The 16,945-nt window shown below is 38.3% G+C and overlaps 1 protein-coding gene and 2 non-coding genes across 3 annotated transcripts in view; 1 reads left to right on the top strand and 2 right to left on the bottom strand.

Moving 5' to 3' along the window:
- Nucleotides 1–1,327: 1,327 nt before the first annotated feature.
- On the bottom strand, nt 1,328–1,447 carry LOC137208008 (small nucleolar RNA SNORA26). The gene has a single exon (XR_010935432.1). It is a non-coding gene; the product is annotated as a small nucleolar RNA SNORA26 (small nucleolar RNA).
- Nucleotides 1,448–3,677: 2,230 nt separating this feature from the next.
- On the bottom strand, nt 3,678–3,759 carry TRNAS-GCU (transfer RNA serine (anticodon GCU)). The gene has a single exon. It is a non-coding gene; the product is annotated as a tRNA-Ser (tRNA).
- A 131-nt stretch (nt 3,760–3,890) lies between these two features.
- Nucleotides 3,891–16,945, top strand: part of KNL1 (kinetochore scaffold 1) — a 63,371-nt gene continuing 50,316 nt past the window's right edge. The window contains 5 exon segments of the mRNA XM_067743285.1: nt 3,891–4,352; nt 9,256–9,309; nt 10,381–10,420; nt 12,376–12,441; nt 16,622–16,683. Coding sequence (XP_067599386.1) covers nt 9,275–9,309; nt 10,381–10,420; nt 12,376–12,441; nt 16,622–16,683 — 203 coding nt within the window. The 5' untranslated portion in view covers nt 3,891–4,352; nt 9,256–9,274.

Consider the following 16,945-nt stretch of genomic DNA (forward strand, 5'->3'; position numbering starts at 1 on the left):
AGTACCAAAATCAGAAAAGGAATTATTGCTTCTAACTCCATGGAATCATCAGTCATGTCCTCACGTCCTTCATCCATTAATTTCACCTACTGAAGTTGGGTTTGACCCAGTTTCACTTCATTCTGGAGATTTCAAATGAATATTTGAAATTTGAAATCTGGGGCATTGCTCATCCTCACTGTGATGAGAAGGAAAGGTGTATGTAACTGGTTCTTGCTTGCTATCTATCCATAGCTATCTTTGCAGAAGATACAAAGCATGGGATATAAGCAAGTGTTATTCCCCCTTTCCCCTAGTCTATTGGCATTTATTCACTTTCTCTTCCTGAAGAAGTTTACTATAAACTAGATTTAAATTTTTGCTCTATCGATCTTCAATATGAAAATATTGTTTAGTTTTCAGCTTAGTAGGCATTCCCAGAAGTTGTTATGGCAACATGGATGTTTTCATATGATAGCATGCAGCTGAGGGAATAATTTGAGGAAAAAATAAGTTTTGAGTTGATGTTGCAGACTCAGAGAAGAATGCCTGGATTCATTCTTGAACTTCTCCAGGTCTTGTCACAACTGTCTTCCCAGAGATGATTCTCAGTGGGACCGTACTTCCAAATGGTAAGGAACAGAATGAATTCACTTCTGATATTGCCTGCCTCTCAAAACCAATCTTTGTTAAGTCTTGCAGCCCTGGGTCTGAGTTTCTCTTGTAAGAGTTAAGAAACAAACTGGAGGCACACCAAAAAAAAAAAAATCCTGGATTTCACTTCTTCCTTCAGAGATTTGTCTATGAGGGCTGCTGACACATAAGGATCTGCCCAGGCAGCAGACCATCACCAAGTAAACACTGGACAGTTCTTCCCAGAGCACCTCATTCTCCAGAGAGAATAGGTCTTCTTGAAGCTGGACTCAGAGAATGAAGATCCATTCCCTGGCACCGAAGTAACAGGAGAGCTGGAATATCTTGGTAATGCATCTGGCTGTGCAATGGTTCTTTTTCTCCTGGTCTTCCAGAGGTGAGAGGTCCTGCAATAGTTCAGGATAGGACTTGTGAAGAACCCTGGTGTTGATGGAGAATGATTTCCTTGAGCTGTGGTTTGTTGACAAATTTGGGGGAGTAATGGGGATATTTCAAAACGTATGAGCCATTCAGGCAGAACTATCTTGTCCAAGTCTTCAGTTGCAGCTTCTCCAGTAGATGGCGCCTCTAACACTTTACTGCCTGCCTTCATTACATTGATAAATTTTTCTCCATTACTACTAACCCAAGTCCCCACACCCCTGGCCTCAGGCTTTTAAATAAACTGGCATGTTGTTAATCCTTTTTTTTCCCCAGCTGTGACTCCAGACAGAATTCAAGAGGAGTTTTACAATCTTTTCTCTGGGTTTTAAAGAGACTTACTTTACCCTTCTGTGTTAGCCTGAATCCTTTTGATTCTCTCAGAAACAGGTAAAATAAGCACAGTTCTTACACATGAAGAGATCAAAGAAATGCAAAAACTTGGACTGTCATAGCAAGACTTACTGTAAGCATGAGCTTTGTCCAGAGAGAGCAAGGCCTAGTTGAGAGGAAGGTTAAGATCAATGTCTTGAGGGCACTTCAGAAAAATCTCTCAGGGGCTCTTAACCTTTTTTGTGACATAGATCTTTGGTAGTCTGGTAAAGCCTATGGGTCCCTTCTCAGAATATTGTTTTTAAATGCATAAAATTAAGTTTGTTGTAATAGACAGTCAACCAGTTAAGTTGGAATACAGCTATCAAAATAGTTCAGAAATCTGTGATATAATACCAAGTGAAGCAGAAACAGAAAGACAAATACCATATGATATCACTTACATGTGGAATCTAATGTAACATATATGTGGAATCTATGACACGAATGAACTTATCTACGAAACAGAAACAGACTCACAGACATAGAGAATAGAGTTGTGGTTGCTAAGGGGGAAGAGGGGTGGGGAGGGATGGATTGGGAGGTTGGGATTAGCAGATGCAAACTATTATATATAGAATGGATAAACAAGGTCCTACTGTATAGCACAGGGAACTATATTCAATATCCTCTGATAAACCATGATGGAAAAGAATATGAAAAAGAATGTATATATACATATAACTGAATCACTTTACAGCAGAAATTAACACAACATTGTAAATCAACTATACTTTAATAAAATAAATTTTAAAATTAAAAAAATCTGTGATCTAATAGTATAATGCATGTACTTTCTTATGAATGCATAAATTTACAAGATCTAATGGCCGGTCCAACAACTACCATTATCTTGAAGTAGTAGTAATGAGCATAAAGCAGTAACAGTAATGTGATATAACATTATCTGTTATTTCTATTGGTGACAAAAATCACGGGTAAGGTTAATATTACTGTAGTTTGCTGCTTATCTTTATTGAAGGAAGTGCTTTCAATTAGAGATGAATGAAAATAAAGCTGCAGTTTTTTCCCCAACGAAGTAACCAATTGAATTCTATCCATGGACCCCTTGGGAGTGTGTAGAATCCGGGTAGAAACACCTCCTAGCAGCAGAGTGGTGAATGGATTACAGAGCAAGGCTGAAGGCAGGTACTGGGGTGACCCTCAGTCCTCAGCCCAGGCAGGTATCAACATTCCCAAGGGATTTGAATTGACAAGGAGGAGCCACTGGAGCCTGAATTCCACCCGGAGGGCTAAGAACTTTGCTGAAGACACCTGCCCGGTGCCAGGTTCTGGGATACCGTACACTGCAGAGAGAATGTGTAAACCATCACCGCAAGGGATTGATGAGCACTTTTTACTAATTTCCCGCACCACATAGGATGATGTTAAGAGCCACCAGAGTTCGACAGACTTGGGTTACAATGCCTTTTCTGCAATTACAGAAGCTGTATAACCTTAGGCAAGCTTATCTTTCATTGTCCTCATTTATAAAATGGAGTAATAAAAATTTTTATCGTGATCACAGGGTTATGGTTAATTAAAGTGCTATAATTCATTGTGTTGCCTGCAGATAAATACTGGATAAATGAAGGTTGTTAAATGTGAGTTGAATGAATCTGCCCGATGACCTTTCAAGAGGGGAATCTATTCTTTTTCTACTCCCTGTTTTTCCCTCTTTGCTTAAATCCAAGAGAGGAATTAAGACCTCCTTTGGGAAGGTAGACGTTCAGTCTCTGGCTTCTAGATACTACCAAGTTTCCACGTGTTGTCAACATCTTTTTAATGTCGAATACTTTTCTTGAACACCTGCAGCCTGCTGGGGGCTGGAAGAGAATCCTCAACACTGTCTCGCGGTAGCTTTTGAAGTGAAAACCCTGGGGTAAGAATCCACAGTAATTGAAGTTCCTCAATCAGGAGCTGGGTTAATTAATGTTGACCAGACCACAACTGGAACATATGGGAACAGTAATAATCGTGGAATTCTATGCACTATTGTTAACTTCATTAAAAAGACATTAAATCCATTTTATAATTAAACTCCGAATCCCAGGAAATGTCTCTTTCCCAACTTTTTCTTTATCTGCGAGGTCACAATGCTGCCGAGCCCTTCTTTCAAAGATTCAAACAGGAGGTTAATTGTGCTAGAGTAAATTGACTAGTAAATCATACCTGGAACAAATATTCAACTGTTTTCATTCCGCAAGCAAATTTACGTTTGTCTGTTCAAATCAGAGGCAAAAACAATTCCTCGACGAGGATGGGATTCGAACCCACGCGTGCAGAGCACAATGGATTAGCAGTCCATCGCCTTAACCACTCGGCCACCTCGTCCCCGAAACCTCCTGTTTCCTGCTAGCTATAGGGAGTAAAACTAGGGGGATGTGACGCAATGTGATAGAAGCCGCCATTTTGTACGGAAGCAAAGCTCCTATCCTTTTGATAGCAAGAAATCAAAAGAAGATGGCCGCTCCCATACTGTGGGGGATCTGCAATGGGAATGGACAAAGGAAAATTCGGTAGAAAATGAGATAACCTTGAAAGAAATAAAATCGGCATACAGGTTGCAAAGGAAGTTTGATTAAAGGAGTCTTAGGAAGGCTCTGGAGCCTAAGGGGCGGGGCCGACGCGTTGAGCGGTTTTGCGCATGCGCTCCAACAGGGCGGTTAGATTTGAATGCTTCACTGAGGCCGTCTGGGTGTTGTGAGGTGACGTCGAGGGGTGGCGGTGAGGTGCCTCTCTGAGAAGCGTGCGGACGCCAAACAAGTCCGAGGAGAATTTCTCAAGCAGTTGGGCCGCGGCGGGTAACTTTCGGCCTGGGCTTCGCGCGGAGGGATTTAGGTTTTGTCTGAGCGGTCTGAAGGCCCCGCGGTGGGAGGTGGGGGACACTCCTACAGCCAAACTGCCTCGGAACTCGCTGGGCTCAGGTACTGACGCTTCTCCGCGGGTGCGGGTCTCTTTTTTTCCTCACCTCGGCCTGCACATGTGCCGCCTCCCTCCTCCCTAGCAGTCTCCGTCCACACCTGGGCCCCACGGCGAGGGGGACCCGGCCCGCGGCGCCCCGCCCGCCATCTTCTGTCAGGGTTCCGGTACTCTTCCTCGCACCCCAGTTTCTTTTCCTTGGGGAACTCGCGTCCGTTCGCACTTCTTACTCAATCTTTTCTTAGCTATAAATGAAGTGACAGCAATAAGTGATTTTAAACTCTCGGCTTATGGTTTATTTACAATGTCTGATCGAGTGCTAGCAGCACTGAGCAGATTTTGGGTTTCCGGCGGATGTAATAACATAGACAAATAAAGCCAATATTAGTACACCACAAATAAGTTTTTAAAAAGTTTTCCTCTGTCCATTATTAGACCAGAGTTAAGGAGTCTTTTCTTGCTGTTTATCTCAATACTGGAGTTTAAGAAAAAGTTCTAAAAAAAATACATTGCCGATTGGAATTTTGAAGATAGGTTTATAGAGAGATGACAGAAAAGACCAAAGCAGAACTTACTCTAGGTATTAAGATTGAAGTTTTCGGTTGAATTGAATAAGTCGAATTCCTCAGATTTGTATTGGGTTCTTTGTTGTCTTGTGCCAGGGCTGGGAGCGGATGATTGAGTCCCTCATCTAGAGTTTACAGTCCAGAATGGGAAAGAATTAATATACACAGATAACTATAAAACAGAACAATGTAAAGGATTGTAGGACATTCTGAAGGAATATGGGAGCACAGAAAAGCTTATCTGATGCTTTTTGGCAATGGAGACTAAAGGAGGCTTCTTGGAGAAAGTGGTATTTGAGGTGGAACTTGAAGGGAAGAATGATTTATAGAGATGAGGAGTTAATGTAAGATTTTGCTAATTAAAGTTTGGGTTCAAAGCAGTATAATTCTTTTTGACTATGTGAATGGCTAGGAATGTTTACAAGATTGACAAATAGATGTAAACTGAGTAAAAATATTTGGAGTGGTAGTATTAATGATGTGTTTGATGCTAAGTAAGAGATGGTAGAAGACACTCTAGCTATTGTTAGTAGGACAGTGCTGTCCAATAAAACTTTCATTGTTAATGGTAATGTTTTATTTCTGCACTAACACGGTACTCATTAGTCCCATGTGATGAACACCTGCAATGTGTCTATTGTAACAAGAACTATATTGTAAATTTTATTTCATTTTAATTAATTTAAATTTTAATTAATTTAAATTTAAATGATATAGACTCTAGACCTGTTCTGTATTGGACAGCACAGATCTAGAATCTATATCATTGGAAACTATGAAATATATTAATTCTAGATAGTGGTGAAGTAAATGAAAGAGTGGACAAATAGCTAGATAGTAGATTTTCAGGTTTTGCAGGCTCCATGGTCTACATGATCTCTGTCACATTTTTTCTTTCTATGCTTTTTTTTTTGTTCTCTGTAACTGATTTAAAATGTAAAAAACTACTGTTAAAGGCCCATGTGGCCCAGCAGCTGTAGTTTGTGGACCTCTGGATTATTTAGACTAGTACTTCCCAAATTTTCTTGGCTCATTATGCCCCTAGGACAAAAGAAATATCTAACAGTTCTATCAATATTTATTAAGTGCTTAGGTCCAAACAGTTTTAGAAGTTGTTAAGTGATTCTACCTGCTTAGTAGCCATTTGAAAAAAATAATATACATAAATTGAAGTAAAAGATAATATTTTAATTTTATTCATCAATACTTACAATTATTTACTAATTGGATATGTGTGCCTGTTGAATATTGCACACCTTTTAGATTTTGGAATCAGATTGGATACTGCCACCCTCATTTCCAGTACCACATTGATCAAAAGTACTTGCTTTATATCACAGGAACTGCCAAAAATCCAGCTTTGCAATAATATGTTATCAAAACTAATGTAATGTGAATGGGTACTATTTTGAGCTAGCAGTGATGTATAGATGTTGAGAATTGTTGTTTCTCTCAAAAGTTCAAAATATCCCAGAACACCTTTGTGAGTAAGCTGTAGCACCCCTACCTATGTGCCAAGTGCACAGTTCTGGAACCAATCAGTAATCAATTAATGTGACAATGATCAAAAGTTCAACCATAATAGCATTTTACACGTGAAGCTTAATGTGAGAACCTGGAGTCTCCTGTTTCTGTTGGAGGTGGAACTTACAGATATGTACTGAATAGAATATTTTTAAAAGAGGACATCAATAAGCTTTGAATCTTATTACTTAATCAAGTGTCAGCTGGTCTGCAGGCTAAACAAGAATGATGCACGATGACTGTTTCAAACAATGAAGATGTTTAGGTGATCCTGATTTGATAGTATTTACTTTTTTTTTTTTTTGCGGTACGCGGGCCTCTCACTGTTGTGGCCTCTCCCGTTGCGGAGCACAGGCTCCGGACGCGCAGGCTCAGCGGCCATGGCTTACGGGCCTAGCCGCTCCGCGGCATGTGGGATCTTCCCGGACCGGGGCACGAACCTGCATCCCCTGCATCGGCAGGCGGACTCTCAACCACTGCGCCACCAGGGAAGCCCGTATTTACTATTTTTAATCTGTGAATTTTTAATATATCACTGAATTTGAAAATATTTCCAAAAGAAGAAAAAAATGCAAGACATAGATCATGAAGCCCCCAAAATAATATTTTTAATTTAAAAATTTAAGCTATTACATACTGTCCTCTTTCCCAAAAGCACCCACCTTCACTACTTTAAGTTAGTTATTTTGTATCGAAAGAAAGCTCTCTTGGGACTTCCCTGGTGGCACAGTGGTTAAGAATCCACCTGCCAATGCAGTGGACAAGGGTTTGAGCCCTGGTCCGGGAAGATCACATATGCTGCGGAGCAACTAAGCCCGTGTGCCACAACTAATGAGCCTGCGCTCTAGAGCCCTCGAGCCACAACTACTGAGCCCGAGTACCACAACTACTAAAGCCTGTGCACCCTAGAGCCTGCATGCTGCAACTGCTGAAGCCCGCACACCTAGAGCCCGTGCTCCGCAACAAGAGAAGCCACCGCAATGAGAAGTCCACACACTGCAACAAAGAGTAGCTCCCGTTCGCCACAACTAGAGAAAGCCCATGAGCAGCAGTGAAGACCCAAAGCAACCAAAAAAAAAAACTCTCTTACCCGCAACCACCTCCACCTGCATCCGGAGCCTGTGCTCCGCAACGGGAGAGGCCACAGCAGTGAGAGGCCTGTGTACCGCAAAAAAATAAATAAATTAAATAAAAAATAAAAATATTATTTTAAGTAGATATAGGTGTTATCTGTGAACAGGAGATAAGTGAAACCAGAAGAATGGATAAACAGACTGAGACAGTGATGGAGGACAAAAGGAGAGGGTCAGAGATCAAATCCTAGAAGATACCCATCACCTTATATCTATATTAACAGCTAATTAAATAAATCAGTACTGAAAAGTAAGCAGACTTTTACTTCAGGTTCAAGTTCATTATGAAGTATTCTTTAATTTGACTTGTTATATATGATGAAAGCATGTAAAATAAGGTATCTTTTAAGTACCTGTTTTTTTGTTGTTTTGGTTTTTTACTTATTGCTAAAAGTGTAAGAACATTGATTCTGACAGTTTGTGTATGTGGTATTTTATTTTTTTCTAAGTAAGTATTTTAGTCTTTTTATCTATCTATCCATCTATTATTTATTTTTGGCTGCCTTGGGTCTTTGTTGCGGTGCGCCGGCTTCACATTGCAGTAGATTCTCTTGTTGCGGAGCACGGGCTCTAGGCGCGTGGGCTCCAGTAGTTGTGGCACGTGGGCTCAGTAATTGTGGCTTGCGGGCTCTAGAGTGCAGGCTCAGTAGTTGTGGTGCACACTTAGTTGCTCTGTGGCATGTGGGATCTTCCCGGACCAGGACTCAAACCCATGTCTCCTGCCTTGGCAGGTGGATTCTTAACCACTGTGTCACCAGGGAAGTCCATATGTATGTGGTATTAATTTAGTATTTAGTAGAAATGCTCATATTGTTGAGTCAGAATCTCTAGCTATTCTGTTTTTTGAAATCTGCAATGGAATTTTTTCTTACCCAGGGATAAAGTTCTAAGGTTAAAATGCATAAAGTGAAAATATAGGTATGGATAGGTAGGAGATAAGACCAGTTAAAGAAACTTCAGGTTATGCTTCTTATTGCACACTCTTTCCAAGACAGATACTCATTGAGTGAGATTGTAAACATAATCAACTATGCTGTTTAAAATGTTTTTTCCCCCAATTATTTATTTATTTATTTATTTTGGCTGCCCCGGGTCTTTGTTGCAGCATGCAGACTTAGTTGCAGAAGGATAAGGGATCTAGTTCCCCAACCAGAGATCAAACCTGGGCCCCCTGCATTGGGAGTGCAGAGTCTTACCCACTGGACCACCAGGGAAGCCCCTAAAATGTTATTTTTATGCCTTAAATTTTTTTTTGCTCGAGTACTTAAAGTTAAATTTTCATAAGATAAATATGCATTTATGCAAATCCACTTTATGCAAATACCAGTATTTTGATAGCTGATTGACTATATTTTGAGATTGAATTATTATATAATCCATAAACTCATATAAACTAGGACAAATTTTTATTTGAACCGTTAAAGTCCATATCATTCCAATCAGAGTTAGTCACTGATTTCCTCTTGAATATGAGAATTTTCTAGGATTGGTCATTATTAGAGAATAGTTTAAAATCCTCAAAATTTCTCATGTTTAATAGCCCCATAGTGAAGTTTTTACTTTTTTTGGCTCTCCCACAGAAAGTAATCCTGAAATTACAACTCTGCTCTGCTCTTAATCTCTTCACAGATTACAACTTCTCTTCCTTTTTTCTCACCTTTTCTCATATTGTGTATTTGTTACAGAAACAGTTTTTCTTCGAAAATGGATGGGATGTCTTCAGAGGCTAATGAAGAAAAGTAAGTTTGGGAAATGCAGCTAAAAATGTTCAACTCTTTATCAGGGAAAGATACTTTTCCAATTAGTAAGACATGTTTATAACTTCTGAAATGTTTTCCCAGTCTGTTCCAGGGAAAAGAAGTAAATGTTACAAAGTCACAGCACTCCCTGCCATATCTTTATATAAACTCATCTAGAGTCAAAACTGAGAGGGACTTTAGAGACCACTTCCTATCTCTTCAATTTAAGGATGAGAAAATTGAGGCCTGAAGAAATGAAATGATTTGTCTAAAGTTGGCATCACAAACTAGTGGCAGTTTGCAGCCTACAGGCATATATATATATGACAAAGAAAAAATTGTCTAAACAATAAACAATGTTTTTTAATTTTTGAATTAATTGCCAAAATTTCAAGATTTCATACAATAATTAGATTTTCAGCTTTTCCTGAAAAGTCAAGTGGTGCAACACTGGGCTCATATTCTTGCTTGGCAACAACTAACCTGAGCAGAGTACATAATAGCTGTGATGATCAAACCAGGCAGGAAGGAAACCAGACTAAGTTGTCTGTTTGGCTACCATAGCCAGTTGAATATTCAAAACCTGCTCTAAAAATCACACTGTAGTAAAACCAGAACTAGAGTCTCTTGATTTATGGTCCATTTGTCTCTTTTTTTTTTTTTGGCTGCACTGCGGCTTGCAGGATCTTAGTTCCCTGACCAGGGATTGAACCACGGCTATAGCAGTGAAAGCACTGAGTCCTAACCACTGGACCGCCAGAGAATTCCCTTTCTTTTTTTTTTTTCTTTTGGTCCATTTATCTTATAATTATGCTTATATAAATCAATATGGTAAATTATGTTTTACTGATTGTTTTTCAAGAGATAGTCTTATGGTATACCATATGTATTTTAAAACACTGACTTTCTAAATACTGAATTTAAGTCTTGTAATATAAATTTTATTAAGTGAAAGTGACGCCAAGTGTTAAGTGATGACCAATTTAAAAGCACATAAGGGATGTTGTAATGATGGGTTTTAGAAATTCAGTTTTTTACCGCTATGTATGTAAATTTTTTTTCCTCTTTCAGTGACAATGTAGAGAGACCTGTTAGAAGACGACATTCCTCAGTAAGAAACACCTATTTGAGCTAATAATTGTTACCTTTTATTGAATAATGACTACATACCACAGTAATTTTGAATGACATCACCATCCCAACCCCCCTGGCTTCTATTGCTCTCTGGATAAAGACTCAAATATTTAACCTGGGCTTCCCTGGTGGCACAGTGGTTGAGAGTCCACCTGCCGATGCAGGTGCATAGGTTCGTGCCCTGGTCTGGGAAGATCCCACATGCCGCGGAGCGGCTGGGCCCGTGAGCCATGGCCGCTGAGCCTGCGCTCCGCAACAGGAGAGGCCACAACAGTGAGAGGCCCGCATACCACAAAAAAAAAAAAAAAAAAATTTAACCTGATTACACAATTCTGTAAATATACTAAAATTCCTATTTTATGGGTTTCATGGTAATTTAATACATTCTATGCTGTGTAAATTATACTTTAATAAAGCTGTTTAAAAAATATATTTAAATGTGTACAAAGCTGTAGCAAGACACACAATAATCCAACTCAAACCAATTTAAGCACAAAATTTATTGGGTTATGAAATTGAAAAAATCCAAAGATAGGGATGATGTTAGGCACAATTTAACCAATCAGGTGTTCCAACAGTAGCACCAGAGGTTGTCGGGTACTTTCACTGTAAGCATCTTTGCCACAAACACTTTTGCCACATAACTAATTGGCAGCAGTGCAATTTAGCTGTAAAGGTTAAATAACTAATTGATAGTTTGATTTCATTTCTTCATTGATGCAGTACTCTCATTTTTATATTACATAAATCTGAGATATGCCAAGGTCTCCAAGGCAGAGTTGAACCCATTTCTCCCACAGAATTTTGGAACATCTCTCAACAGACATATGGCATTATGCCAAGAACAAACAACAGTGTGGAAGCGTTTTATAATGCAATACAAAGCTCAGTTACAAATATGTATCCTAGTATTTGGAAACTGATAATTTGTCTTAATGAAGAAAGAAATTTTAATGAAAATGAAAAAGCGCAATGCCAAATGAAGGGAACGAATCAATAAACTAAAAAATGTATAAAATACTATGAGCAAAAGACAGAAGGCAAGTGCTTAGGTACAACCCACAAAATAAAATCAGTTATTTGCTCAGTATTGCCATGAATCTACACACATTTTAAATGTATTCAAGTATTTCATATCTTGCAATAAAGTCTTTAACTTTCTTATTCATTTTTCATGTTTCATTATGTCCTCTTTAATGTCCCTCTTTTATCTTTTATAGCAGAAATGCCTTATGGCCAGTTAGTTATGCAGCAAAAATGTTTGCAGCAAAGATGTCTGTGGCAAATATGCTTATGGTGAAAGTACTGGACATGATCACCAGTACTAGGATTTCATTTTTTATACTCTGATCCCTTTCTCTGGGTAATCTCCATTATCAGAACGGGCTCTCCCTCTGTGATTACTACAGTACATCTAGCTCTCCCAACTTCCAGGTTCAAGTCCTACATGAAAAATAGTGTCTATTTCCTCAGGATAAAACACAAAGGAAACAGAATACTCAGGATTGAATCCTGTTGGCTTGATTGTCTTGACCATATCTTGATATGGGTCAAGTCCTCATTACCAAACCAGTCACTATTGACAAAAGAATACCATGTGCAGATTGTTCTCAGCCAGGGCTACCTGTTGAACCGTAGAGTTGGAGTAGAGCTTTACTGAGACCACATGGGATGAGAGTAGGCAAAATAATTGGGGAATGTGGGCAAGGAGAAGGGAATAGATGCCGAATATTTAAAGCAGCCACAAAGTATACCACTGAGCAATATGAGTTTGAGGAGTTTTAGAGGTTTTTACAGGAATTTTAGCATCTCTACCTTTCTGCTCATGGTATAACTTGAAATGAAGTGATTATTAATAGACATTGCAGATTTTCTTGAATAATTCTGTTCTAGATTTTGAAATGCAGATTTTCTTGAATAATTCTGTTCTAGATTTTGAAACCCCCAAGGAGTCCTCTTCAGGACCTCAGAGGTGGGAATGGGAATGAAACTGTTCAGGTAAGTCTCTGGTACAAATGCTTTATAGATGACTATTTTCAGTGATTTTTTTTTTTTTTTTTTCTTTTGCGGCACGTGGGCCTCTCACTGTTGTGGCCTCTCCCATTGCGGAGCACAGGCTCCGGATGCGCAGGCTCAGCGGCCATGGCTCACGGGCCCAGCCGCTCCGCAGCATGTGGGATCTTCCCAGACCGGGGCACGAACCCATGTCCCCTGCATTGGTAGGCAGGCTCTCAACCACTGCACCACCACGGAAGCCCTCAGTGATATATATATATATATTTTTTTGTCAGTGATATTTTTAATAGTTAGAAACTTTATTAGCTATATGAAGGGAGAATGTCATAAATGATTCTCAACTGCATGTGTACAAGTAGGCATCCCATGGCCTTAAGGTTAAAATCCAAACACTTGAGCAAGCTGGCACTCTTGATTTTTAACCCCTATTTGCTTTTCCAGACTTCTTTCTTGCCACTCTCATACATGTATCTCACCATTCAGAACTGTTTACCATTCCCCAAACAGACATGAACTGTCAAGCCTGTAGGTATTTACATGTGATGTTACCTCTGTCTAGATGACTAGTCCCTCATTCTTTGTTTATCTGCCAATATTTTATTAAAAAATTTTTTTTCAAACACACTGAAAAGTAGAAAGAATTTTAGGGTGAATGTTCATATAGTCATTACCTAGATTCTATAATTAATAGTCATTACCTAGATTCTATAATTAATATTTTATCATACTTGGTTTATCATATATTTGTAGTCCTCTATTTTTAAAATTTATTAATTAATTTTGGCTGCGTTGGGTCTTCGTTGCTGCACACGGGCTTTCTCTAGTTGGGGCGAGCGGGGCCTACTCCTCGTTGCAGTGTGCAGACTTCTCATTGCGGTGGCTTCTTTTGTTGTGGAGCATGGGCTCTAGGCACATGGGCTTCAGTAGTTGTGGCTCACGGGCTTAGTTGTTCCGTGGCATGTGGAATCTTTCTGGACCAGGGCTCGAACCTGTGTCCTCTGCGTTGGCAGGCGGATTCTTAACCACTGCGCCACCAGGGAAGCCCTGTAGTCCTGTTTCTCTGGTAATTCCTATTTGTTTTCAAGACTCAGTTTTGGTATCATTTCTCTCAAAAAATCATCCCTTAACATCTTCTATTGTAATTGTTTACTAATGTCCATTCTAAATTGAGAACTCTCTGAAGTCAGGACTTCGTTATGTGTTTTTTAATATATTATGCCTGGTATATAGTTCACTTTCAGTACATTTTGTTGATGGATGAAATGCATATAGTTTTGGAGACCATATAATTCTGAGTGCTTACACTACTTCTGCCTCTCTTATCTTTCTATTTCTCAAATACATCAAGCCTTTCCCTGCCTCAGGGCCTTTGCACATGCTCTGCCTAGAATGTTTTCCCTCTGCCTAACTGTTCATCTGACTACTAACTAATCCTTCAGGTCTCAACTTAAATGTACTTCCTCAAAGAAATCTTCCATGATTATCAGGCTAAATTATTTTTTTATATATAGTTTTTATTCACACCACTCATTACACTTTGAATTTTATATTTTTGTGGATTTTTTGTTTTAATCTGTTTCACCATTAATCCGCATTAGAGTAAGGACTGAATTGTTTCCTTTACCAGTCTTTTTCCATCACTCAGCACGGGATTTGGTATGTGTGGTTTTTTTTAATTTAATGAATGTTTGAATGAGTAAATGACAGATTCATAGACTCATAGAGCTTTAAAAACAACAGGACCTCAATACTAATCTTGAATCTAGTTCCTTCATTATATAGATGAGAAATATGAGGTCCAGAGAGGTTAAATGTTTTGTCTAAGCCCACACAGTTAGTGGCAAACTTCAAATTGGAGCTCTAATCTCCTAATTTCTAACTCAGTGCTCTTTCCAATATACCACACAAATTTCAGGGGTTTTTAGTAAGAAATATAGTAGTATTTACTATGTCCATAATATTGTCATTATTAAGCTCAAAGCTGCCTGTAGTGTCTGCCAAAGATCTTAACAGAGTGGATGATTCTTTGTTATAACAAAACTTGTCCTCAGTTATCCAGAATTAGCACAGTTAAAATTCTCTATGTATTTCATTTGTTTTTGTCTTTTGCTTTTTGTGTTCGGTATCTACGTGAGTAAAAATGTTTGCCGTTGTTAAGGAAGATGAGGGAAAATAAAAGTAGTATATTATAATGAAAAGATGCTCAGCATCACTAATCATTAGGGAAATGCAAATCAAAACCACAGTAAGATACCAACTCATACCCATTAGGATGACTACTATTAAAAACAGAAAACAAACAGAAAATAGAAAATGTTGGCTAGGATGTGGAGTAATTGGAACCCTTGTGCACTGTTAGTGGGAATGTAAATGGTGCAGCTGCTGTAAAAAACAGTGGTTCCTCCAAAAATTAAAATAGAATTACCATATGATCCAGCAATTCCACTTCTGGGTGTATACCCAAAAGAATTGAAAGCAGGGTCTTGAAGATATGTATACCACTGTTCATAGCAGTGATATTCACAGTAGCCAAAAGGTGGAAGCAACCCAGAGTCCTTTGATAGATGAATGGATAAACAAAATGTGGTGTCTATGGAATATTATTCAGCCTTAAAAAAAGAAGGAAGATGCAAGAGGGAGGAGATATGGGGATATATATGTATGTATAGCTGATTCACTTTGTTGTAAAGCAGAAACTAACACTCCATTGTAAAGCAATTATACTCCAATAAAGATGTTAAAAAAAAAAAAGAAGGAAATTCTGATATATACTACAACATGGATGAACCTTGAGGACATTATGTTAAGTGAAATAAACCAGTCACAAAAAGACAAATACTTTATAAATTACACTCATGAAGTACCTAAAATAGTCATATTCATAGAGACAGAACGTAAAATTGTGGTTGTGGGGAGGTTGGCGGGGAAAAGGAGGAGTTGTTTAATGGATGTACAATTTCAGTTTTGCAAGATGAAAAGATTTCTGGAGATTGGTTGCACGACCATATAGAGGTACTTAACACTACTGAAGTGTACACTTAAAAACAGTTAAGGACTTCCCTGGTGGCGCAGTGGTTGGGAATCCACCTGCCAATGCAGGGGACGCCAGTTCGATCGCTGGTCCAGGAAGATCTCACATGCCGCAGAGCAGCTAAGGCCGTGAGCCACAACTACTGAAGCCCGCACGTCTAGAGCCCATGTTCCGCAACAAGAGAAGCCACCGCAATGAGAAGCCCATGCACTGCAATGAAATAAATAAATTAATTTAAAAAAACAGTTAAGATGCTTCAGTATGTTATGCTAAGTAAAATAGTCACAGAAGGAAAAATACTACATGATTCCACTTATATGAGGTGTCTAAAATAGTCAAACTCATGGAAGCAGAAAAGAGAACAGTGGTTGCCAGGGACAGAGAGGAGGGGGAAATGGGGAGTTGCTAATCAACAGTATAAAGTTTCAGTTATGCAAAATGAATGAATTCTAGAGATCCGCTGTACAACATTGCTGCTATAGTTAACAGTATTGTATCGTACACTTAAAAATCTGTTAAGAGGGTAGATTAAGTGTTCTTACCACAATAAAATTAAAAAAAAATTTTTTTAATTTTATTTTTTTGTACAGCAGGTTCTTACTAGTTATCCATTTTATACATATTAATGTATATATGTCAATCCTAATCTCCCAATTCATCACACCACCACCCCCCAAAATTAAAATTCTTAAAAGTGGTTAAGATGGTAAATTTTATGTGAATTGTATTTTACTGCAATTAAAAAAATTTTTAATCTTGAAAATAGTATAGTAAGGTTACCATAATAGGCAACATATCACTTGTTTTGTTCCCAGTCTTTCTTCTACTTAATTGCAAAATAACCATTCATTTAAAGGAGAGAGAAAAGGTAAGGGATAGTAATCACCTTCCTTAAATATGTTGTTTTTGTCACTGTGCTTATTTTCACATTGAAAATCATATTCATGTTAAGCGCTTCTATATTGGAATTTTTTGGAGAATCAGATTAATTATGAAAATTAATGATATCACATTAATTCAGAATAAGAACTGGTCTCTGTCTATCATAATCTTGGAGACCTAATTCACAGTGGTTTTATTAAAAATCATACCATATAAAAAAAAATCATACCATATATTCTCTGTCCTTAGGAATCCAATGCTTTGAGAAATAAGAAAAACTCTCGTCGAGTCAGCTTTGCAGATACTATAAAGTAAGTTGAAAAGAAAAATAATTAAAATGTTACAGGTAATACTTTTTGTGTGTCACACCAAATGTGTTGGTACTAACTGATTCGGATAATTTGTGTTTCAATTAGGGAAGCTTTAGAAAATTGTTATTTAAAAGGCTGTTATGCTTAAAAGAGAAACATTGAAAGCATCCCCTTTACAGTCCAGAACAAAACAACTATGTCTTACGGCTGCTATTTAACATTGTATTGGAGGTGCTAACCAACAAAAAAAAACTAGAGAAAG

Source organism: Pseudorca crassidens, chromosome 1, assembly GCF_039906515.1.
Source record: "Pseudorca crassidens isolate mPseCra1 chromosome 1, mPseCra1.hap1, whole genome shotgun sequence".
Classification (NCBI taxonomy): domain Eukaryota; kingdom Metazoa; phylum Chordata; class Mammalia; order Artiodactyla; family Delphinidae; genus Pseudorca; species Pseudorca crassidens.